This window comes from Calonectris borealis, chromosome 5 (genome assembly GCF_964195595.1).
Source record: "Calonectris borealis chromosome 5, bCalBor7.hap1.2, whole genome shotgun sequence".
Classification (NCBI taxonomy): Eukaryota; Metazoa; Chordata; class Aves; order Procellariiformes; family Procellariidae; genus Calonectris; species Calonectris borealis.
Genome location: NC_134316.1, coordinates 23,460,004 through 23,485,928, shown reverse-complemented (window position 1 = coordinate 23,485,928; position 25,925 = coordinate 23,460,004). Strand labels below are relative to the sequence as shown.

Sequence of the window (25,925 nt, the reverse complement as noted above, 5' to 3'; positions counted from 1 at the left end):
AGACTTGGATCATTGTTTTGCTGACGCTATAGCTCAAACTCAGGAAAAACATATGTCCTTAGTAAGTGCCAAATCTGGTACAACACTGAACTTTCAGGGAACACCGAATACGGAAACCCACCCGGTCACCCAGCTGCATTACTACAGCATTTACACTAAAAAGTGCATCTCATTTGTAAAAAGCTAGTCTAAATCAGAGAAATCAAGAAGCAGAATTCACTACGAATAAAAATAAACCTGAGTTCTCTAGCTTTATTGCACACCACGGATGAAAGTCAGGAAGCGGAATGACTGGCAGCGATGGCCAAAGGGAACAGTAGCTTGCTCGTGTTATTTGAATGTTTAATTATGAACATGTTACTAGAAATGTAAAGGCTTGTGTGTTTTATGTCGGTATACTCTCTTCAGGTTTAAGCTGTGTTTACCTGTCTGCACTGATTACAGAAACATAGCCACGAACCAGTATTTGGAAATTTTTTTTTTTTAATGGTTGCACAGTATCTTCTGTCCTCTTACGAACCCCATTCCAGACACTTTGTACCACTTAGTTGTGGTACACACGTTGAAATATATAGCACTGGCCCAGTATGCTTAGCAATGCATGGAAAAGAAATCACATGTGCTGGAACTACAGCAATTTATCTGGTCCTGTCATTCAGCCCCGTGGCATAGTATCTTGCCTTTGCAAGCTACCTGGAGAAGCCCTGCTTCCAGTAACAGTGCTAAGCACACAGAGGTGTTTGATGCCTAAGTCCCATAACGTACTCATAAAAGCAGAGACAGAAGGCATATTTTTGCATCCGGAAAACCTAAACCTGTTTTTATCGTTAGCAATGTTTGTAGGATATGTAAAACTACTGCAGTGAAGGGTCAGATAAATGCTTCATGCAACTAACTGATGCCTTTTGGTATACTGCACAGGATGATTTATCCCTCACCATGTAAACCCAGTATTCCCTATCTTCCAAAATACAGTTTACTTCCAAAATTAGTTTACTCCTGCAGAGATGGTACGCACCACTCACCTGAATTTTTGTCAGGCAGTCGATTTATCCTCCATACGATGGAATTAAAGGCATGCTCGTATTTGGCAGTTCCCAAAGTTACTCTCATTACTGGCTCAGAACCAGACAGACTGGTTGATCCAAAAGTGGCCCCCTTGTTCACCTTGGCTTTCAAAGATTTCTCCCCCAGGACACTCTCCCTGCGGAAGTTCTTCACCCACTCATTTGGCACTGGGTAGCGGATCATCACATTTTCACAAGGGACCTGAGTTAAAGGGTCACGGTTGGAAGAGAACCCGGTGGACATCATCAGCCAGCTCTGCACCTCCACCTCAGCACCATTGATGCTGGCAGCTGTCCTCAGAGTAAAAGGCAAAGTCTTCTCAGCAAAGACAGTTCTGAATCGCATCAGTTCAAACCGGCAGGCATCCAAGGGGTTGAACAGGATAATACGGGAGTTATTAAACATGTCCTCATCCACACATGAATGGAACCGACAGCTGTATAATTTAATCCACTTAGTGGTAGTAGTGGGCATAATATCCTGCCTTGCAACTATTTCATTCCCTTTGATCAGGATATCGTTAAGGCCCAGTCTGCATTCTGCGAGGCCAGAAAGGAAGCTGAGAACATAGATATGGGTCAGCACACTGTGCTGGAGAATCACACTGTCTCCTTTGGCCAAGATGCCATGAAACTCATCCCTGACATCAACCGTGATTTCTTCTTCTTGATAGTTTAGTCCCACTGTGCTCAGATCTGTTGATGAGGCTGGCAAGCTCATCAGTGTGTCTTGCACAGCACTGATGAAGCTAAGGAAGTCTTCGTAATCTGTAGTCCCAAGCTTGATAATTTGCTCTCTCTCTGCTGTGTGAGCAATGGCTGGCTTAGGCTGATACTTCTTTTTCTCCCTGTAGGTTGTGCGGTCCAACCGCACACTGTGTATCCTTCCATTCTCATCATAGTTCTGGAGTTTGCGCTCTGAAATCTCATGATTGATTTCAAGTTTGAATTCCCGGAAAGGTTTCTCCAGTCCTTTCTCATAAAAAAGCTGTATACATCCACTGTCAGTCAGCTTGACATATATTGGTCCCCAGTGCCTGGATGACATAATATTCTTCTTCTCTGGGATCCTGAGCATCATTGGCCACCCATCCTTTGGCTGAGCTGGTGCCAGGTTAAATAAGGCTGCATCCAGATCATATGGCATCATGGGGTCATCATCAGGCAAGGTAGGGCTGCTCACACGATCTGGATCTCCAATCTGGAGTTGCTTGAGCTGCTCTACAGCATCTGTGTGGGTTACACTTTTGTTTGCCTCATGGAAACTGATGGTATCAGGCTCTTGATGGAGAACAATGAGAGAGTCTCTTTGGCTTTTGCCTGGAGCACTGGAGACAGAAGAACTTTTGGAACGCCTGTCTCGCTCCTCAAAGAATGAGCTGAATGGATTGATGGGTGAGGGCTGGACATCTCGCAGAGATTCATCCAGGAAGGGATTAGTAGCACTCCATGGTGGTGTTTCAACAGAAGGCAACTTGGTTAAGGAGGAGAGATCTAGTTTTTGAATTTTGGAGAGGTCACCTAATGTGCTTTTAGGACGTTCTCTTTTCTTAAAGGATGTAGTGAGGTTAAAGTTAACATCTGGAGTCTGTGTTTCTGCAAGTGGGGTGTCTGTTTTCAAGGGAGAAAGGTTCTGTGGTGAAACACTGACTTCATTGTCATCAAAAGTCACCCAGCTGGGAAAGCGAACTGTGGTTGGGGTAGATGAATGCCCATTCATGGAGGTGTTGTTCAGCTGCCAGTTGACAGCCTCCATATCTACCTCTTCATCTTCCTGGAGAGACGAGGAATTGTCTTTAAAAAAAGAGGGGAGGGAAGGAAATTTCAGCTAATTATTCTGAAGTTACCTAGTTCTCTCCACTAAAAGAAAAACACAGTCTGCACAATAGTTTGCATGCTCAAGAAAGGCCTATTCATATGCTGGGCAAGAAAGATAATCAAAAGACTTGGCTAAAATGCTGAAGAATTTCTGGCAAGAATTAATGAAGAAATAGATTCAGCCAGTTTTAAACAGACAGTTTAACACAGAAAAGGAATGCAGGAAGAAATATGAAAGGAATGACAGCAATGATTGTATTGCTTTCATTCAAACATAATTTGCTCTACAGAAGAATCCAGTGGGGAGAGGGGATGAACACTGAGGAAGAGCACTTCTCCACTCCATCCCGACATACTTGTCTGCACATTTGCTGTTACCACAAAACCACATGGGGATATGGTGAAGGCACCATAAAAGGTGCCTGGTGGCATTTTTGCCCAGGATGTGTTCAGCAAAGAGACTTTTTGGTTTACCCAGTGGGAAAGAGTCTGCCAGTCCTTGGACGTCTCCGAAAAATCTCTTGGAGAAGCTGTGATCTAGGGATGTACATTAGGATAAGGAAAAACATATTTTTGACTTGTATTGTGGAAGCTGACCTCATCCTCTGTCAGGACATGGCACCTTTGACCACTATTTTCCTAGTCTGGGGCTCTGCCAAGACACTTCCCAGAAGCCTGCATCATACTGTGCTATTTCAATCCCAGCTCTATCTGGAGGAGATAGTGGCAGTGTTAATAAGGTGTTTTCCAAAATGAGCACAAACTCTGGCAGAGTTCAGAAATTAAAGGGTTTTCTTCCCATTTTCTTCCCACTGGGCTAATGAATCAGAGTGCTCCTCAAAATGAGCAGCCAGCATGAAATTATACTCTGCATCTGCACCATGGGTTTGTTCTACATATAATACAGCAGTGCTAGCATTTGTGCCTTTTGTTTCTGATAAATCTATAGATCCCATGTTTTACACAAGTTACCGTTCTTCAGTACCAGCAGAAAAGTAAGTGTAAAATGTAGCACTTTGGTATAGCTGTACACCTGTGAGGTGAGCATATTTTACAATATTAACAACAACAACAAACTATTTAAGTCATTATTTAAATTGCTACCAGTTCCCAAAAAAGATGAGCTTGACTTCCATTCTGCCTCAACCATAATAGACAATTTGAATTTTTACGCCAGTTACCATTTAGACTATGAAATAGGGAATATTCATGTTAGCCAAAGCCCTGCCATTAGCTCATTATAATGTCTTGAGTAACTTGATTTTCTGGGCCCCTCAGCCCAGCTGTATGGAAGTTCACCCAACCTTTTGATCTAAGGACAAAACACATTGTGCAAGTTCTAAGGGCTATTATAATTGAGAATTATGTACGAAGCAGAATAATATCAATTTGTTTTTCAGACCGTAATAATAACAAAGCAAAACCAAGAACAGATAGCTTTTACAGACTATCCATGCATTTAAAAGTGTATCTGAAAAGAAGTGGCACTATCTCAATTTTTCAGATTTTCTTCTCCACTGTGCCCTTTCACTCCCAGCTCTGCACAATGCCTCTCTGTAGTCCCTGCGACTGGTTGCATCACTGGGTACAGTGGTGGGTCCTTTATCTGTTAAGTTTTGCCACAAGACTATAAAGAGATTTGTGGGGGGAAAAAACCAACAAGCCAACTGATTATCATCCACAACCACACCCTAAGTGAGAAAGTAATAAAAAAACCAGCAAGAATAATCTGATGTTGTTCTGATCCTCAGGTCCGCACCAATACCTTCTATTGCCTTTGTCTCATGCCTTTCCAGTACTTTGGTTAGCAAGCATGTGATCCTCTGAAGCAAAGCAAAGGCAACGGAAAGATGTGAGAAGAGTCTCTGTTTTTATGGTATTTCTGGGAAAACATTTCCCATTTCTTTTAGGATGTTTAAAAGTCCTGTGTTGATAAGATCAGGGTTTCTTAAGAGCATACCACCCCTTCCCCATCTGCAGTTATAATTTTCCCCTTTCCTGTAATTTAGCTTTTGAATTGCAGAAACCAAATGTGATTCCACAAATAAAGTATTAACACTCCTGGTAAGTTTGAGAGAGGCAGATGAGAAGACCTCCTTGAGAGTCCATGTGAAAAACACACAGAAATCACCTGACAAAATTGCTTTCTAAATTGAGCAAGTTTTATAAAATAAATTGCTTATTTGGTCCCTATGCCCAGAAATACAGAAGAAACATTAAGAGAAGATGACTTTATAAATGTAAGCATCTGTGTAATTTTATTTTCTAGAAAGATCAATAAACTGTTATTTGATTTGATATGTGGAAGTGTCAAATCTGGGAAGTGAAATAATCTTTCTTTCCCAAACTAAAATCAAAAGTACATTCTTCTGCTGCCAAAGAACCATATGTTCAGATTTACAAATATTTGAAGAATACAGAGGTGGTTCTAGAAAAGAGAGGTTTTTAGCTTTGTCTGTAAGACAATGACTAATAGCAGGGAGGATAAAAATAACAATATGCTAATGCAGCTAAGCATCCAAAGAAAGTTCCTGAGAACTAGATGAAATAGTGTGTATATCCCAAGAGAAATATTGGCACCTCTGCTGCAAAGGCAAATACAGCATGGTGAAAAATCTTGACATTGCTAGAGGATGGCTTAGACAATGACTTGAGATTTTTCCCTTCTTGACCTTAACAAGTTCCTCAACATGGGTGATAATGTTTAAAATGCGAATGTCCTTCAATTTGGCAGCACCCCAGTAGGTCTGGGGGAAGACACTTAAGAAAGCGATTCCCTAGATGAATGTAAAGTTCATAATTTTACTTCTTGCTTTCGTAACTGTTTTCAAAATTCCTTCCTACAAAATAAATCAAGACAATCACTTGCTGATAGGGTGCAGACAGTCTTCAACCCAGAGTGATTCCTGACTGAGAAAGACTAGATATACATAAAAAAGGGAAGAAGTGATCAAAACAAAGCACTTGTTTTTTCCTTCTTGACCGACTGACTTTGCTTTCCTAAGCAAATGACTTTGACAGGTGTTTACTTTGCAAAATTAAAATATCTTTTAATTGTCTGACCTTGCCAGATTCCAACCTGTCAGCCAGCTACAAAACACAGGAGCAGATTTACCAAGGAGGTGAAGGGGACAGTAGCTCTGGGTGAGCTCTGGGTCAAGTGAGCTCTGGGTCAAGCAGCCTCAGGCTGCCCACACAACTATGCACCTCTGCATTCATTCCCCCATGTAAGTGGTGCCTGCAAGCAGCACTGGCTGTACCTTACTACACCCATGTCTGAACATCATTACCAAACCATTAAATAATTCGGAAGCTTAAGTCCCTGATGAACAATAAAATGCCAACCTGCATTGTAAGTTGTTTGGTTTTTTTCCCATCCACAGGCTTCTTAACGTTTTGTTGACTTTACAAGTGTTCAGTAGCAAAAGGGTTAATAATTCCTGTATGGTAAACAGTATTATGTTAAAATGGCTGTAGAACATCTCATTATGATCAGCCTCGTGACTCACTGCAAGGAAAGAAGGCTTTGGTTCTCTTTATTGTTTCATCTTTTCATTTTTCTGTTTAAACCATTTTGGCCAAATCCACCAGGTAATATCATGTTACTCGTGCCTGGGGGAAAGGCACCCATCCAGCTGCTAAAGGACTTTGATATTGCAAACTATTCATGACCGAAACTGTGCCACAGAAGCAGGAAGAAGATCTGAGTGTGTTACACACCTTTCAAAAAGAAAGGCAGATGACAACTTTCAGAAATGGATCTGAGCAAAAGCCTTCATTTTGACATTTCTGAGTACTTCTCTATTTTGCCTCTTGACAGAAATTAGCTCAGAGCTTCATGGCGTGACTGCTTCTGTTACCTGAATACATTAATTTAGATTTAATTCAGATAGCTCTACTTTACACTTCAGTCTGTAGCCCAGGCATACCCTTAACATGGTCACACATTCCAAGGGGGTACTTGCTTCCTTGATGTAGCCAACACTAGTCCCTCAAAGTAAGCATTGCTAAGTTTTCTGTTGGCATAGCTGGATCTATTCTAGGACGTTTGCTGGGAAAGTAATCTACGTAACGTCCACCAGACATTGATATACAGGCAGGTAGTACTTCAGACTTGGCCTTTAAAGATCAGCCAGGTCAAGAGGATGCCAGTTGCAAAACCTGTAGTGTCTCTGTATTCAGAAGCAATGATAGAAAAGCAGAAAGCGCAGATAGACAGAACCTGGGAGAAATCACGGACCAGGTTGTCGTGCAGTTATCTCTCCATGACAAAGGTTATATTTTCACATACTTTCTGTGACGTCTGTATCTGGTCATTTTCTTGCATTTCTTTTCCATATCCGAGTCACAACAACTGTGTCTGTACACTTTTTTTTCGGTGGTCTGTCACGTTTCTGATCCTCCCAAGACAGATGGCGTAGTTTAAAGCGAATGGGCTATTGTTCTGAAGGGATACAACCAGACTCCTATTTCCAGCCTGGCCACTGACCTGCTACGTGGCTCTGGGGAAAACGCCGCATTGCTTTCACTCCTGCAGTTTCTGGTTCTCTTCCCGCTTTTTGTAATTATTGACTATAAGAGTGTTAAATGTGGAGCAGTGATTGTTCCTCTGTATGGCATCCAGCACGTTTCTAGGACTCTCACAGGGTACAGTGTAAGTGTGTAAATGTCACAGAGTTGGATATAAACCTATAAACTGATTCGATGAATATTTCTGTTATAACTATGCACTTGCAAAGAGTTTCAAGTTTGGTACAAGCCACGAAGCCAGGCCTGTTTTTATAAGCTTTCCTGTTTATCACAGCTCTGTTAATGGTGGAAGGTCAAATGTGTCACTGCTGCAGACATCAGCGTAACTTTCTCTAGGCAAACAAAGCTACTGTAGAAAAGTGCCATGGAAATCAGTTGCAAGAATCTGCAACTCAAAGCACAGAAAGCTTCTTGTCTATGGGAAGTTACTACCTGCTTATTTTGCACAGAGGATATCCCTGTGGGGATAACAGTTACTACCTCCACATGCTTCCTGGGTACCTATGCTATCAATCAGCGTATGGTAACATTAAGGGAATACCTAGAAATGTCCTCGCCCAGCTTGCAGGACACTTTCTTCCCATAGGCTTCAGAATAGACTTTGGAGACAGAAGAAGAGGCAATTACCTTGCCTCCTTGCAAGAGGATTATGGGGAGAGGCTGGAAAGCCCCAAAACCCTTGAGCACCAACACCCAACAGGCTGGAAGGTACATTTATAAGCATTCCTGCAGATTTTGAGTGTCTCTGCAAGATCTGACGTGTGGAAGAGATGACTTGCCCTCTACTCCTGCTGCTGAACACACCACATACAAAAATGTAACAGAAATCTAGTTCTCCAGTGTGTTGAACTGTTAATACAAAAGTTATGATTTTAACTTTATACTTTATGGCACAGCTAAGAGACTTTTCAAAACCATCACAGATTAAGTAACCGCAAGAGAAGGTGCAAGATGAAAGACTGAAGTCACAGACCTGATCTCTACGGTTCCCTTTTTTACTCCTTCTCCTCCCACCCGCCAGGTTTCTCAGATCATGTTGAATGGATTCATCCTTAGATAACTTTTGAGTTCATCATACTCTGTCATATTCCATCACTACATCCCTTTGAACTTGGGTATCTAAATTTAGGCCATGTAAATCAGTGGCCTGATTAAACCTAGTGCAGTTTTATCCCAAATCTGCGGTAGTTCTAAGCTGAAGTACTAAATAGGCTGTTCCCAGCAGTGGGTTAATGACTACTTAAATATGATTCCTGTTGCTTGGTTAACTATTGCAAATTCATCACAGGTCCCAAAAGAAGTTTAATTGCCAAAAGAAGTTAAATCAACTGAAGTTACAAAGAAGTTATATCACAGAGCTTCCAGCTCTATTTAAAACACACTGAATTTCCTCTACATTCAATTAATTTATCCCCACGAGTCTCTAATCTTCATAAGCACTGCTATATTTCATTTTAAATGGAAGCCATCATGCAGATACTAAAGTGAAGATGAAACACAAGCAAATTACGACTCAGTCTCTCACAGCTAGATTGCAGTAGCCCTCATACTGCAAGAAAACTGTTGAAAAGGACTGTCCTCCATGTACTATCCTAAAGGACCCTAGCAGTTTTTTTGGACTTTGTTTGTTGATATTTTGACATTTTCTTATTATTCTACAACTACACAAACATATGTGTTTATGAGAAGGTAGGACTACTGCGTTTCAGGCATTGGTGCTCACCGTGCTTCATTGCCCTAAATTATTTGCCTTGTGTCTCCTTCACTGACATTGCCTCTTGCTGCTTGCAGAGGGAAGAGAACATCTTCCCAACAACTGAGCCTGACCTAACCATTAAGAAACTGGTATCAGAGTACCCATAAGAACAGTGGCAGTTGCAGCTAGAAGTTTCATTGCAACCAGCTATGTATGATGCTACCTGAGTGTCTTTTTTTGTCTCACCTGTTTTCCACTCCTCTGTTTATCTTTATTCAATTGGAGAAACTAATTAAATGAAGCCTGAAATTCAGTCAGAGCCCTGTCATTATTCCTTGAGTAAAGAAAATGTTCAACATAACAAAAACAGATTGCAACTTAGAACCTTCCTGCATGATCTAATTTAAAAATACTTAATATTTTTACTGTGTTTTGTTTATTGAGTAGTTAAAACTCTGGCTTAGGGGAAAAAAAACCATTTCAGATGTGATATGGAATAACTGAAACAATATTTCAGCAACTCATAATTAATGTACAGTTGACTTTCCTTTTCCTTGTATAGATCTCAGCTATGCCATCTGCTCTCGGCTATAACTATAGTTTTGGAAAAGTTTCTTACATGTTCTGCAGTCTGTACTGTGCAGTAGGTTAGGCTATCAGAATGGATCTGGCTAGTCTTAAAACAAAACCAAGCATCTGTAACACACCTCATGCACAAACCCGGTAAATTAGATTTCTACAGCAGATGTCCATATTCAGAAAATGTGCTTTCCAAATACACTGGTTTAGTTTGTGAACACTTAAAAGTTAGTGTACTAATACTCTTAGACAGAATTACATTCAAGAACAAACACACAACCTATCCAGAAATCACCAAAACATTGCAGCAAAGATAGATATATAGCTCTGAAATATAAGTGCCTATATGCCTCGGTCTCCAATTAATACCATTTTATCATTTGAACAGCAGATTCCAAATTAGACATAGTTCATGCAAGTCACGGACAAGGTTGTTAGTGTCTTGAAGAAACTGTTAGATCTTCACATCAGGTAGGTATTAAGTGGCGATAAGTTAGAGGCAATAAGGAACTTTAAAAGGGAATAAAACTCTCCTAGCTATAGTTAGAATACTCTAAGAAAAAGCATTATTTATCATTTAAACCCAGCTTTCTTTGATTTTTTTTTCAGTATAGAAGGCTACTTTAGAAAGAAATTGAAGTAAATGCGTATTGTTCTTGTAACATACTTATAAAAATGGAGTTCTTCTCTTACGTGTTAAACAATGGTAGTGAACGGGTTGCAAAACTATTACAGAAAAGAAGGCTTTTTGATTCAAACCCATTTGAGAGTCACAGATCTAGAAAGCACGTGTTTTTCCTGAAGATCAGTTCATGTGCTTCCATTAGCTGGCCAGAAGGTGGTACATTAAGACTGATGTAGTTAGAGGAAGTCCTCAAGATTTTTACAAGATTTAGACAAGACTATGCCTGTTCAAAGAATTCACAATATATATGTGACATAATACTATTGTTTTATAATTAGGAATCGTTTGAGCCAAGTGAACAGATCTCACGTAAGTGGTGGAGAAAGCATTAAAACCTGCTTGTTTTTCCTTAGAACTTAATTCTATTAAACAAACATAATATACTCATAAAGTAAACATCTTAACAACTAAGCATACCTATGTGATTCATTACAAAGCAACTTCGTTTCCATCCCTGAAGACATAGCATAGATACAACTGACATACTTTTACCACTATGTCATCTAACTTTGTTCTCAGCAAGGTGTGCTCAGTCCAGAGGTTACCAAGACTATGATTTCACCCCCAGCCTTTGTCACTGTTATTACCAGTGGAGTACTTACGCTCCCAGTTTGGCTAGGCTAGACAAAGCCCATGTGTGAGGGGACAGAGGAGAGCTGGGAAACACAAAGCTGAACCTGTTCCAGCAGAGGGATCGATAAGAGAGTGACAGGTTCTCTGGAGAAGAACAAATCCCTCTGCTTCATCTTTTATCCAGAAGGAGAACAAGGAGCGAACGAGAATAATGGAAGACACGCACATGACTTTTTTCAAAAGCAATTCCTTTCAAAGTACATTGGCTAAGATAAACGAAGTCAGTTTGCCTCTTTGGACTTTGCTTCTACCCACAGAGGTCTGCCTCCCTCTGATTTTAATCAGCAGTATATAGAGTATATCCTTCAATAGTGGAACTGCCACTGAGATGAGACCACGGAGCTCGTGAAGAAGTATTCTGAGAGCAAATAAGGAAAGAGAAATGCTCCTGCTAGCCCAGGATGTTTCAGGAAGTTCATGATATTTGGTAACCAGAATAAATCTGTAGCCAATCCTACAAACGCAAAGACTATCCCACTCCATCTTGGAGGAGCTGATACTAGCATGTGTTGAACAAGCTCTCTTTGGCAAAGAGCAGTTACATAAATCTCATACACAGACAATACACTACTTCATTATGTCATAATTTTACACGCAATACATAATGGACTGGTAGCAAAATACAGAGGTTTGCAGACCTCTTAAGTTTTGTCTTCAGTGCTTGAGATAGGACCATGTGGAGTAAGCCTGATATTTGCAGTGCCAGACTGCAGGTGAAAACGTGCCAGCTAGTGGATCCTCTCAGAGTTTGGGGTCCCGTTAAGCGGCATAACCTTTGACTGCAAAGCAACACACTATGGCCTCATGCATCAAGTTATGGATCCAAAAGGCAGCTGCAGTATTGCATAAGCATGGGGGTCTCGCTCTGTTGAATAAATGCGAGAAATGTTCCCATAGACATAGGAAAACTGAAGGCAGGAGACCATCATGGGCGTTAGATGTCTGAAACAGTCTGGGTTTGCTATTGCCAGTCCGTCAATTCAGAAACTCTACTGGTAGTGACCACAAATGGCAACACCAGCTGATGACAACTTGGTAGCTGGTGCAAAATAATTGGCTGTCTCTGATTCCTAGGGGGGCAGTTCCTGCAGACTGAAGCCAACATCATCCCAACTATCTGCTCAGTCCTGTGCTGATTCTGTAGCAAAAAAATACAAGTCAGTACACAGGGATGTCAAATAAGCCTGTACCAGTGCTCAGTTCACTGCTTACAAAAATAAACACTGATGTCCATATCTGCACATCATTTAGGAGGAGGCAGGACAAGGTGTGTCAGGAAGAGAAGGAATGTGTTTTGCTTGATGACTGACATAAAGAGGTACAAAATTAAAATTTGTATTGATAGAAAAAGATTTAAACCTCTACACTGCAGAGAAAAAAGTGATGGGGGAAAGAGGAGAAAAAAGAGACATTTATTATTTTACATCTTCAAAATGCACTATTGCCCAACACTTCTGGCTCCCCACAACATTTAAAAATAGTAGCACTAACTTCCTCATTCCTGCACCCAAGGCATTTCCCAGGATCAAGTTTTATATCATATCAAGTCAGCAGCTCACATCCTGTCTGCCAGATTTGCCTGCATATCTCAGGTTATCCGGGCAAGAGGTAATCTCATATTTATACTGCCATTACCCTGAGCAATATCAAAATGATTTACAAGTTATGCCACTGCTGTTATTTAAGAAAAACCAAAGACTCATTTCCCAATTTCTAATGTAAGGCTCTTTGGAAACTTTAACTTCAGCTACATATTTTAATAATTTAGTTACCTGATTAACTGTAAAAACAGATTTGCTCCATAGACAACACAGCTGATACATACTTATAAATTATGGAAGTTAACAGTGCTCCACTTTTGCCTGAAGCTTATGCTAACATTTTTCTCCCCTGTAGCTTGTCATGCAAACATTTTCTGTTTAAAGTGCAGAGAAGACCATGTAACTATGTGAGGGTAGCCAGTTTGGCCAGTCCTTCTTGACTCAAAGCATGTGGGAGCTCCAGACCACAGTGAAGTTTTATGAATTAACATGTGAGGTGCTCAATGCAAAGGTGAGAGGAGCTACAGCAAAGCCATGTGTAGGTAAAGTTCTTTTTTTTTTTTAATTCCTCAGGCTCTTGGCTAGCCATGAGCACCATAGACCCCCTGGACTCCTACCACGATGATTATCTAATCGTCCAAGGAAAGAGCCATCTATCCTGCTGTATTTTAAGCACTCACCTGAGGTGCCTGATTTAGGAGTCTCACCATTAGAAGGTATCCCATCATCCCTGAAGTGCTCTTCATGACTGGCCTAGAGTGAATTTAAGACACAATCCCTTTCTGAAGAGGACTTTCTTCCTCCATTACTATAGAAATTTTTTTGACACGTAACACAAAGGACTGAAGGAGACTAGCTGGAAATAGTCTGAGAAAACAGAAAGGACAGCCTGATCTTCGTGTAATGCCTGACCCATGTAGATGTCGCTGAGGATGCACCTGCCAAAGCAACACCCCCACCTTCAACAAATAATGATAATTACAGGTGCTTGAGAAGCAGCATGATGCAAAGGATATGACATAGGAATGGGCTGCAAAAGGCCTAGGTGCTAATCCGAATGATGTGATTGTGTGACCTTCAGCTAGCAATTTATGCCCTCTGTTCCACCAGTTTTCTCTCTGTAGCAAAGCAAAAATACTGATGTAATGGAAAGTGTTAATGGCTGTTGTCAAGTGTGTTTGATGAATAGGCTATCATGAGTCATGTGAAAGCTTGTGGGCTTTCTAGGGACCGTGCAGGATAAATGGAATAAGCGAGGGAGCTCCGGTAGGGAATAAAATAAATGGAGACAGTAGAAGCTGTGGCCCTTGGCTGAGCAAAACTTAACTCATACGTGCCAAAGAATTTCCTTGTGTACTGGCTGCTTGCAAGTAGGTATATCTGGATCAGAACAAATAGAAAGGCGGAGGAACTGCAGTAGAAGGCTAAGACTGGATACTTAAGTACAGGACTGGCTGCAAACTGCAAGGAGAAGCGCTAGGAATTTGCTTCTTACTGTTTGTTCGTCCCATACGCTGAGAAACAGAGCACTGTGCACATTATTTACAAGCAAGAAGGATTCCACCAAAAATACTGGAGGCAAGCCAAAAAGGCTTCTAGTACCAGTCAGCAATACTCTCTCCTGAGATCTAAGTATGACAAATACTGCTTTTTCTAAAGAGAGAGTGTGTATGGCACGGCTCCCTTTGCCAAGACTGACCTGATATTAATTTGGGGAAAAACTGATGATGTATAGAAAGAATATCTCTTACCAGCTCTCAGTGGAAACTATCATATGCATTAATGATTTAAAATACAGTTATTTTTAATGCATCTGCCTTGCACAATGTTGGAACACTAAAAATTATGATCTGGCAGACATGTTCTTATACAAAAACAACATACAGAAAATATCCCTATTATTTTGTTAGAAAAACAGTCTTTCATGCCTCATTTTGCTTTGAGAAGGCTGCAAGGACTGGGATAAAGAAAGGCTTGAGACACCAAGATCGAGTGGTAAGGTGGGCTGGAGAACATTTATAAAACGAAGAGAGATTTGGGAGTTCTTCCAGGAGTGTAAGGTGAGCATGGGGTTGCTCCTCACCTTGTGACTGTAGGGGCATGAGGACTACTTATACCCGCTCTTCTAAACTGTGCACCTGAAAAACCTACATGTTTGCTCAGGTAGAAATCGGGATGACAAAAGTAGGGCCTATGGGGTGCTCAGAGATCCCAAACAGGAAAAGCTTTGCATTGGGTGAAAATACTGAGAAAAACCCTGGAGTTTCCAAACAGTTACCGAGACCTTGGAAAGCAGACTCTTGCTGCAATAGATACTGAAACATGCTTGTTACAGTCAAATAGGCACCACTTTATGCTGGAAATAAACTTAAAATTTGTCTCCAAAATCCATATTATGCTGTTGCTAAAGCAGTTGCAGGGTTGAGTCAGGGTGCTGCACTGTTGCTTCTCAACTCTTGACGCCTTTAAAGATGTGGTTTGGATATACGCTGAGCAAGATGGTTAAGAGAGACAGGACATAGTAAGAAGACATATTCCCACTGGTGATAACCTAACTTTAGCCTCCTTTATGGTGACACTTAAAGACTGTTCTCCGTTTCTGTCCGTCCAGGAAAACTACAATGATGTTACAAGGGCTGTCTTGGAGAGTGTTTCTAACAGCACGGCTGTATCGGCAGAGCGCGCCTGCCCTGCCAGTCTGACTAGAACAACCACACTAACGAAAACTTCGGCCAGCTTCGGAAACTCACAGAGCTGACCCAGCTCACCCTTCGTACGCACATAACAAAAGGACTCCCAAGGATGGCGGAAGACAGAAAACTTGTCAGCATGTTCATCTAACTACATTTCAGTTAACTGCTCCCGCTATAAGGCCCCCTGACCCAGTCCGAGAGCCTTGTTACCATCCCGTGGTGCTATCAGCACCTCATCTCCAACCTCAAGGCAGCTGCCGACCAGCCCAGGAGGCTGTTATGAGGGAATGGCTTGTTTTACGACGTACTGCTCTGATTGATGAGGCCGTTCCCCCCCTTTCCACACTCATCTGTTCCAGGTCTGGGACTCCCTTAGCGCAGCCTTTTCCTTCAGCCCAGGCTCCCACCATAAAAGCCCAGCTGTTGTGCAGCTATTCACAATTGCAGGAAATCAACAGAACCAAATATTGGACTGTTATCTTTTTTATGTCATTTGGAGTTTTGTTTTGCCTTTTTGTATGTGTGTGTGGAGCCACCACGGTACCCGGGATTATTCAGGGTCACTCCACAGAAGCAGCCAAACAGAAACGATCCAACAAGCCATTTCTTCCTCTCTCCCTTGGGCCACGCTGGTGTGATTACAGCAAACAGAAAGGCATGGGCCTCACTGCTAAATGTGAGAGTTTGACCAAAAGAGACCCACGCGTGAAGAATGGAAAGACGTAATTCACAATGTTATCACAGCACTCTGTGGTGAGAAGTGAAGAGGAAACCCATGCTTCCTTCCTCTCCGCACAAATTGTAACTTCCCATCTTCCCATCTCTAGCAGGCATCTTCCCTCCAAGCTACGATTCTGCCTGGGGGCAAAACACAGGGTATACAGGGCCCAAATTCCCTTATGCTAGTCCTGCGTAACTTCTCAACCACGCTGATTTCTTTTCTTACTGTTAAGTTTTAGCTTCCCCCATCACTGCCTAGTCTTAGCTGCGTGTCCTCTTTCTTCCCCAAATGATGCTCCCTATTCTTTTGATGGGGGTGCAGAGGGGGAGGAATTCAGCTAGTGGCTTTGCCAAGTCATCTGTTTTTCTTTGTAAGATAGAGACAAAGAGTGGAAAACATTAAAATAATCCTGTGGAGAAGTAAAGAGGAGACCCCAAATGTCAGCCATCTCAGTGAGCTCCTTGCAATATACGTGTATACACATACACACACACACACATACATGAGAGAATAAGTTGCCAGCTTTAAAGGTGATGAACAAGGAATCCTGAAAATTTCTGTCCTAGGGTAGCAGTTAGTAGGAATTCGGCAGGGTACAGGGGCCAGATGGGACGCGGCTCTAATAGTGTCGAGGCAATCCCTCTACAAAATACACCACAGAAAGGTAAGTGGAAATAAACTTGTGCGGAGAGGAAGGAAGCATGGGTTCCTCTTCACTTCTTGAAATGTGGATGAGACCTAGCAGGTCTTCACGGTACAGGACAAGATTAGGAAAAAAAATTAAAAAAAGATGGGCAATGCGATAGGAAACCTTACTGCCTGTATCACCAAACTGTGTAGCTGGTTTGGTGGCGGCTGAGACGAGCTGAGCGCTGAATGTGACTGATGTGAAGGAAAACAACAGGGGCCCCACAGCTGCTGTGCCCTGTAAACAAAGCGCGGCTTTCTGAAGGACCATGTGAGATTTTGCAGAAGAGCCCTGAAAGAACCGAGGTCTGCCCAAAGGAAACAACAGGGATTAGAGAAATGAGGAACGTGGGATAATAAGATAATATGAAGACTTTATTGTGCTTGCAAAGAAAGGTACCCAGACTATAAAATGAAAAAATAATTATTAATGTATTCCTATAAACAGATCAAATGGACATTCAAGAAATGAATGGCCAACAAACACTTAACAGGTCATTAAAGCACCCTAAAGCAGTATCTTATTATATAGTGGCACTGACTGTTGCAGGAGACTTGAGACGAGCTGCCTATAAAGGACAACACTGCTATGGACAAGAATGACTGTCTTAGTTCACTAGTGAGCGTTACATTCTAACGTTTCAAGAAATAAGCTGATCACTTCCTAGAAGAGATTTTTTTCTTCATGAGATAATGTTGCAGAATTGTTTCAGTACATTATGGAAATGGGGGGTGGGGGGAATTTTTTTTACCCACTGGCTTACTTGGGTAAGGTGGATAAAGTACTTAAAGTGTCAGAAATAGATGTCAGATGAAAATGTACCATCAGCTGACTTCTACTAGGTTAACAAGTCTAGAAGGAATATCTAATGGGGCTTAGGAACATGATCTAATCTCATCTTTCATGCTGCATCTCCCCACTTCGCAGGTTCATACCACTCATCTAGGTCACATCGAGGTCAAATGGTGGAAACAAAAAGGCCAGTCATGTGGAGAAGGACGTGCACCTTATGGAAAGCTTTGAATTCAACATCCCTTGTGAAATGGCATTTCTTGTAGGATTTGTTAAGGAACACGCATATGAATGCTTGGAAGTCATGAAGGAGAATTCTGCTCTCGCTCTGGGTTAATGAAAGTATGTTTCTGCTTGAGACAAGGGAAGAGATTGTACTGGAAGGGAGTGTGTTTATCTGAACCAGAATTTTAATGCTCTAGAAATGCTGACAGCTTGGAAGATTAAATCCTGTATTTACTAACTCAGCAGTATCCTCTCCCCTAAATTTCCCCATCATCGGTGCACCGCAACATAAGGGGGCAACCTTAGAAAACAAGTTATCTACTTGACACGTGGTAGAATCTGTGCTTGAGCTCTCTGACCTGGATGGGAACAAAACTGTTCCTTGGGGTCAACTCTGCTGGTGATTTTGGATATGAAAATTGGTTCACCCATAAAGCAAATTGAAACCCAACTCTGTTATTATAGGACCTGAGCAGCTGTCAGATGGCAGCAGCCTGACTATGCTGGGGTAAAAACTGTGCCACACAGCCCTGTGGGCGAGCCTGTCTCCTTGTAAGTAGTTCCATGAGGCATCAGGAAGCAATTACTGAATCCCAGCAAAACCTAATCATGCCCCCTCTCCTCCTTCACAACCCATCATTTAGGAGAAGCCAGAATTACTTTTCTCCTCTTTCCCCTACAGTTAAAAACAGGGATTTTTTTTTTCCCTTTAAATTTTTAGCCCTGTTTAGTCCCTTTCTTTGTGCCGGGCCTTTTGTCTTCGGGGAAGAGGCTGCCTTCGCTGGAAGCTGATGGAAAGACCACTGTCCGGCAGACAATAGAGCTGTCTGCACACCAGACGTTTCTGCACGGAGGCAGGGACGGCCGAGGCAGCGGCATTCCCGACCTGTTGCTATAGCAGCGGGGTGACCGGGCGGGACGCGGGCGGGACGCGGGCTGGTGCTGCCCCCACCGCCGGGCTGCCCCAGCGCCCGGCCCGGGCCGGGCGCCGACATTCAGGAATAGGAATAGATGTTAACCCCTGCCTGCCCTCCGCCGGCAAAGGGAGGGAGGCAGGACTGCTACGCTGGGGATAAATGGTGTCTCCTCAGATGGGGAAGGCAGCGGAAAGAGCAGATGTGAAGCGCGCTGCTGGTGCAGGTTAGCTCCCATGAAAGGCGTTCCTCTGGAGTACCGGCTTGTACAGACAAGCCTTGGCGCTAATTACAGAATTTGAAGTAGATCAAAACAACAAGCACCGAACAGGTTAAGAAGGTAGCACGCCTGGAACTGGCATCCTTCTGGGTCCACCAGAAATAGTGGAGAAAACACGGGATGTCCTTCGTTATAGCCATTTTCCAGCAAGCTCTGGCTGATCAGGGATGCTGAGTGGTCGTTTTGCAACTTCAACATACAGCCAGAACTCATCCTGCATATTTTATCTCTTTCTCCTGCACAGCATGCTACAGTGCGAACCATTAGCAAGTCATTTAATGGAAGCGGCAAACACTTCCCAAGCACAAAGAATAAATATAGATAGCATTGGTAGCATTATTCTCAGTAAATTCAGGGTAGAGTTTAACAAGAGGGCAGTTACTGGAATCCTGTACGCTTTAACTAACTTTTGGCTCTCAGCATTGAGTCTCTGTATGTACATGCAGCTCTAGAGTATGCAGATTTATATAGTCGACACCTAAGACTCGCTGTCCAAACTGAAAACTTCTGGTTGCTTTTGTGATAGGCAAGACTTTTTTTATGATCTTTGATGGAAAAAAAAGAAAAGAAAAAAGATCAATTGCTATCCTCTCATTTCCCTGCTTATTCACTGTAATGCCTGGGTACCGAAATGGGGGGAACAACAGCCAGCAGACCAAGCAATTCCCTTTTCAGCCAAGAGACGCCTTACTTTTGATTAGGCTGGAGGAACAAGGATCCTGCCTGCAGCAGCCGTCTACTCCAACAGTTTGTAAGCTACGTTCATATAAGTACACCGAAGTCTGACTGTTTCTTCGTCGTCTTTTTGGCCTGCAAAGCAGACTGAAAATCTCTTGAGAACAGGTGCTCTCATGAGAGTATCTGAACTTCAGGTCAGGACAGAAAGTCTCCTGGATCAGCATTCCTGACAACATTTCAGTGATTCTCTGTTGGTCCCAGCTGGAACCTGTACATGCTGAGGCAGCTGCAAAACAGAGAATAAGCTAAGCTCAACTGAACAGCTTCCAGATTCGGAAAAGCTCTGGAGTTCGGCTTAAATGTGGGAAGGAGAAAGTTCAGGTTGATTCTTTTCATCTACATTACTTCATTCATTTCCTAGCCAGGGACCCCCTGGAAAGGGGATTGCCATGTCTGCCCGCGGATGGCCAGATGCCAAGCAGATTTCACTACTCAGTGAAGACGCTCCTCGTCTGGTTAGGCTGTCCGCACTCTGCACGATGCAGCAGATAAAAGAGATGTAAAGCAGAACTCCTGTATTCTGTGAGCAGCAATTTTGCTAAAGAGGGAAAAGGGAGCTTCTCTTGCTACACTGAGCCAGTAGGAGCCACTTTTAGATGGAAATAATTCTGTACATCTCGTTTACAGTCATCTGTAAATGTGTTTTACCATGAACGGTGTGTTCAATAGTATGTACTTAGGGATAATGTGCATGGATTTCACTCACGTAAGGAGGGTGGAGGGAAGTAGGGCAATGTTATGGGATGGAAGGCACCTTAACAAGCAGTGATTCTGGAAAAGATTTGGATGATCATCACCTCTGGTGCAATCTGAGGCCGAAAGAACTAATGTAATATTAGGATTTAGGAAGAGAGAAACATGAAGCAGAAGGGAAATCATTTCACTTGCGTATGTAGCACGGCCTGGTTCCTGGTGGACCCCTATGACCCAATCTTTTGTCCAGAATTCAGGGATGGAGAGAAACTGAGTAGGGTTCAGAAAAGATTCACAACAACTATAAAGGAATAAAAACCCTACCACACAGCAAAGGACAAAAGCTCAATCTTTAATCTGCTCTGCAGGAGATTCAGGAACAATCAGTCTGTAAGCACCTACACAGAAAATTATAAAAGAAAAATTGCTGTGATCTAATAAGTGATATGTGATAGTTGGAAGGCAACATGGAGAAACTGAGATTAGAAATCATGCAGAGTTTTAATAGCAAGAGCAATTAACCATTGAACCGATTTACTAAAAACTCTGCGCAGTGAAGTCCCACGTCATGGGAGTGCTTTAGGCAGGTAAGATTATTCTAGTCCTCACAGGAACTAAATCAGGGATGTGCTATGGTTTGTGATATGCAGAAGCTCCAGCTACATGATCGCTTTAAAGCTTTTTGACCTTTTAATTTGCATGGGAAAAAATACAGCAACGGTTATTTAAGTAGCTCCATCTCATTCCCCTGTTGCGTGATGAATTTAGAAGTAGCTGAATGAATTTTAGTGCTGCTCCCTCACAGGAAAACAGTAATGTAACTAGATTAAGTACGGAGAGTTGATGTCGAATTGAGCATTTTGGAATTGGCTGTAAGGAATGGAAAGTAAAAGTTACAAAGAAAGCCAATCTAGTATTCAGGAGGCCAAATAATAATCGTATCTGTGAGAATGTCCTCACACAACCTGATCTCAAAGTGCTCAGACATACATGCTCCTACACATAATGAAACTGCAGTACAAACTGCTGTTTAAAAATAACAGAGGAAGAAAAAAAGGAGTTGCATCAAATTATCCTTTCTTATAGATCACAACATAGTTAGCTGAATTTTGCTTTTTGCACTTCAGAACAGGGTTCCAAACGTACGCTTATGTGTAAATCCAGCTGGTTATTGCTGTGTACACGAGGGCAATGCATTTCTTGTGTTTTCAACAAATACCGAAACACTGGAGTCCCCTAACAATGCAGCGCTTGACGAATCTGAATTGCTCACTCACCCACTGAAATTCTATACAGAGCAGCCCAGAGCTGTTAATCTCACAACAAAACCTGCTTCCAAACCTTCCCTTTCTTGAACACCTCAGCAGGCACAGACACAGATTTCCATTATCCCGTCAGCAATATTTGGAGAAAATTAATATAGCTCTTTTTGAATGTTTCAGTTTATCTTCTTATACCACAGAGAAGCTTTTATCAACAAGGAAACAGCCTACTTTTCCTCCGTCTGATCAGAAAAGAAATAACCTCCCACAAAAGTTCATGAACCAAACTGCCCTCCTCCCCCACATCCTCCTCGGCTTTAAAACACGTTGCATTTGTACCAGTGCAGTAGGCACTATGAATGAGGCACAGGAGGACATTACATGCTGATTTAGTTGTACACACACAACTTGCAATCGCCTTTTTAATCACTTGTTCCTGGAGGACCTGAAGTCAGCCCTCTGCCTCATCCTACCAGCGCTCACAGCGTCAAACTCTTCCTGTAAATAAAACTTTCTCAAGTCAGTGGTATCGTGTTAGAGGTTCCCTTGGACTTCATGGGCTGAGACGTTTCTTCCAGTCTTCTCTCTCTGTAGTTCATCCATCAGCCATCCTTCCGTCTACCCCCCCGCCTACCCAGGCACTTATCGGCCCCTGCTGCTACAGAACCTTTCTTCTGAACGAAGTTTATTCGCTCCTCCTCCCACCGATATAAAAAACTAAATCCAGACTGCTCAGGTGGATTCTCTCCTCGCTGCACTTACCCGGGGCTCAGATAGGGCCAGTTCCGCGGTGCCAGCCGCCGGCGTGTCCGCCCGGCTGGCTGCCTCTGCCCCCTCTGCCCGGGGCTGCCTGCTGCGGGAGCGAGCGGGGAGGTACGCGCCCTGCCTGCCGCAGCAGGCGCCGCGGCCCGCCGCCCGCCAGTCAGCCCCTCCCCGCCGGGTGGGCAGGGCGGGTGGATGAAAAAACGTGCAGGTTGCGTTCAGATCTGGCACACCCAGAGAAGCGGGAGGTGGGAGACGGACAGAAAGGCTGGGAGCGGCAGGCTGAACGGGTGCGAAACTTCACGTTAAACACTGACAAACAAAATACCTAAGTTTTGGGTTTTCCTCTTTCTATAAAAGCTACCTTTTTTGGGGGCAAGACTAAACCAAACCAAACCCAAAAATATTCCAGCTGATCACCTCGCAAGAAATGCAGCAGGCTGCTCCCTGTGTCAGCAGCTGAATCACCGTGTCCAGTTAACTCTTCAGACACCAGCTGGTTTTAGGACTGGGATTTTCTTTTGTGCTCTCAAGTGAACTGTTTTGGATTTACTCCAGACTGGGTAAATACGGAGGTAACTTTTCAATGCAAAGTACTTACCACATTTTAAAGAAGTCAGTCAGTCAGTCATTTTTAATCTCTACTTTTGCACCTCCCTTGGAAATATTTTACTATGTCTCTCTCAAACTAAAGGACAGAAATTAGAGAGCAGTTTCTGATCATTAGAAGTATATGACATTCTAGTGCAGTCTTGCAGAAGGAAAACGAAGGGCACGAATATCCTGTTTTTAAAGACCTAACAAGACAAATTTATGACAGGGATAATGGGATACATCCATTTGTGATAGCAGGGGATTAGACTCCACAATCCAGGAAGTTCTTGCCAGTTCTTCCCATAAAAGCCAAATGAAAGAAGAAAGCCTACCCTATACACCAAACAGCCAAGTCCACCAACAGAGTGCTCCACTTGCCAAATAACCTCTAGGTCTTCCCAAATCTCCCATTTAGCCTACGTTGTCTCTGTCCTTGCCCTCACCCCTGCCCTAAGCAGTTCGGATGTAAGACTGAAAACCACAGGGACAATCTGTCAGTGCTGAGGAACAGCCAGCATCCTTCAGCTCCGTTGTGACATTTCTAGGGTTACTCAGGTTTTTCTCATTTCCCCTTAGTGGTTACTATGGAGAAACAAAATGTATTTGGGATTTTGACACACAAAGGAAAACAGATTGTTTGAAGGCAAGGTTATCTGGATAATTTGGAAATCATGCCAGAAAGTATCCGGCTTACAAATAAATTACTGATTTTACATTTAGCCATTAAAATAAATCAGTATAGAAATTATTTTAAGTGCACTGAATTAGCTGCAGAAGGTAAATAGCTTTATGGTTTGAATAGTGGAGTATGACAGCATGCAGAATCAACAAGGAAAGACCAAGCTACGACTTTCGGGTTTTAGTCTGATGGTGAGTGTGAATCAAATGATGAAGGGGGGACTAGATGATGGAATGAATGACTGTGCGATCAGGTACGGTGGGGACAAGTGTGTCGTACAGGAGTCTTTCAGGTGGGAAAGGTGCAGAACAGCATGCAGCAAAGCTGGTGCCTGCCAGCCTGCAGAAGAGACACGACTGCCTTACTAATGGGGTACATTTGTGTTGGCAGGCGAGGGGGCGGAATCAGTGGTTAGATACCTCTCCTCAGGAAAAAAAAAAAACAAATTAAGAGTGGCCACATGCTGTCCCCCCTTGTGCCAGCCTCTTCATCTACACTTTTGCAAATACTACTCATCTGAAATTAGATAATTAACGGCACAGCTGGAACATTTGTTTTCTAATACCTCCAGGTCTGCCAGCCACGAAGCTGTCCCTTACGCAACGCCGTCACTGCTCACTTCCCTCCTGCACCTTGGTGCACCAGCTTTATACAGCAGATAGGGCTTTCTCTATCAGTGTAAGAAAAAGCACTTTTTGTTTCACAGAGGCTAAAAATTCCCAGGCTTCTAGCAAGTCGAGGCTAAGGCAGAACAAGATGAAGAAATTAGCCCAAGGACAAACTGCTTGAACAAAAACCTTTAAAGGTGTGGGGCTTAAACAAACACGCTGGCTGGAAAAGACGAAAACTCAGACCTGCTCTTGTGACTTTCCAGATGAACAATGATCCTTTTCTCATTTTATCCTTCCTCTCCTCTCCTCAGCCAAGGGAAACCTTTATGTAGATAATTTTGTCTGCTGTTCTGTCTGTTGCCTCAATCTTTTTGTGTGAAACAGCAATGTAAGATGAGCAGGGAGATGAAGTCATCTTCCCTCTTTTGTTTCTTGTTCCCAATTAAAGTCCTTAATTAATCTGGCCACCACGACAGAGGCCTGCATGGGGTACTGGGATGTCATGGACATACTGAAGCAAACTTGTTTCTCAGGAAACAGAGGTTTTTTCCTCACGTGGTATTAGTCCCTTGACCCTTTGTCTGATAAAAAAACCTCTAAAATGTGCACAGCAATTAACTCAAATTAGGAGTAGAGTCAGATTTGTGGAAAAAAAATCTGCTTTCCAAAAAATACATGCACTTAAGTGCTGTTGTTATCTCTAAGCTGAACACCTCAAAGACTCTCAACAGCCTTTGTGAAAAATCAGAAGGATAAACTCACTCCAAAATGCCTGTTAGGCTGGTGACTCAGGCTTTCTGCTTGGCTGTGGGAAACTTAGGTTCAACTTTATTCTTGTTTACACAAGAGCGCAACTTGAGCTTCATGTCCTTCATCCTAGAGAAGGACCCTACCTGCCCTGCTAATGCCAGTTGGGGTCCCTTCTGTCAAAACCCCACCTTAGACCTTGATGGAAGTTCTGTCAAAACCAGTATGGCCACACAACTTTTCCAACAACCCCTGCAGAAAAACTAAAACCAGCTGATCAGTATCAGGTGTCTAGTTGACCCCTTCCAAGATTGTCCTTTTGATGTTTGACACTTCTTTGGCAGATATTGTTGTAGATAGCTAACCAGTGGAGCTTTTACTCTTACTGCTGGGGCCTGTTTGACAGACTAATGTATCTCATTGCAGAACAAATCGCTGAAGAGTCCCTAAGCTCTCCCAGCTCCCTATGACAAGGTCTATTTTTCATCACATCTCATCAGGCTTTATTCATATTCATCCTTACAAAACATGAAACCTGGATGAAAGTCTGTTTCAACTCTGTTTCCTGAGGCATTTGAAGCGTAGATAACAGATAAGGACTTGCTCTTAAGCAGTATCTTGTCACCGCTGGCCTGTGTTCATCCTGCAGCAGTTGAGAAAGAGAGAGAGAAGGAACCAAGCCCGGCCTGTACAATTCAGCTGAACACAATCCCCTGTCGTTCGGCTTGTGTTTATAATTTATCTTGCAACCAGCGACTTCTGAACAGCAGCCATCCCAAGATCCTTTTCTTGGGAGGAAAAGATGGCAAAATTAAAGCTCAGTGGCTCAGAACGGGTTTCTGGAGTACCGTCCTGGCAGGACAAGATGGTTTAGGCCAGGATATATTCAAAGCAAAAAAAGCACATAAGGAATGAAAGGCATCAAGATACATTGGGAGGAAAGATTAACTGAAAGCCAGATAATCCTCAGCTATATA

At 42.7% G+C, this 25,925-nt stretch overlaps 1 protein-coding gene across 3 annotated transcripts in view; it reads right to left on the bottom strand.

Moving 5' to 3' along the window:
* The window catches only part of STON2 (stonin 2), an 81,096-nt gene that overhangs the window by 11,083 nt on the left and 44,088 nt on the right, over positions 1-25,925 (bottom strand). For all 3 annotated transcript variants that reach the window (XM_075151400.1, XM_075151399.1, XM_075151401.1), the window contains one exon: positions 1,026-2,861. In XM_075151400.1, coding sequence (XP_075007501.1) covers positions 1,026-2,861 — 1,836 coding nt within the window. The remainder of the gene's footprint in view (positions 1-1,025; positions 2,862-25,925) is intronic.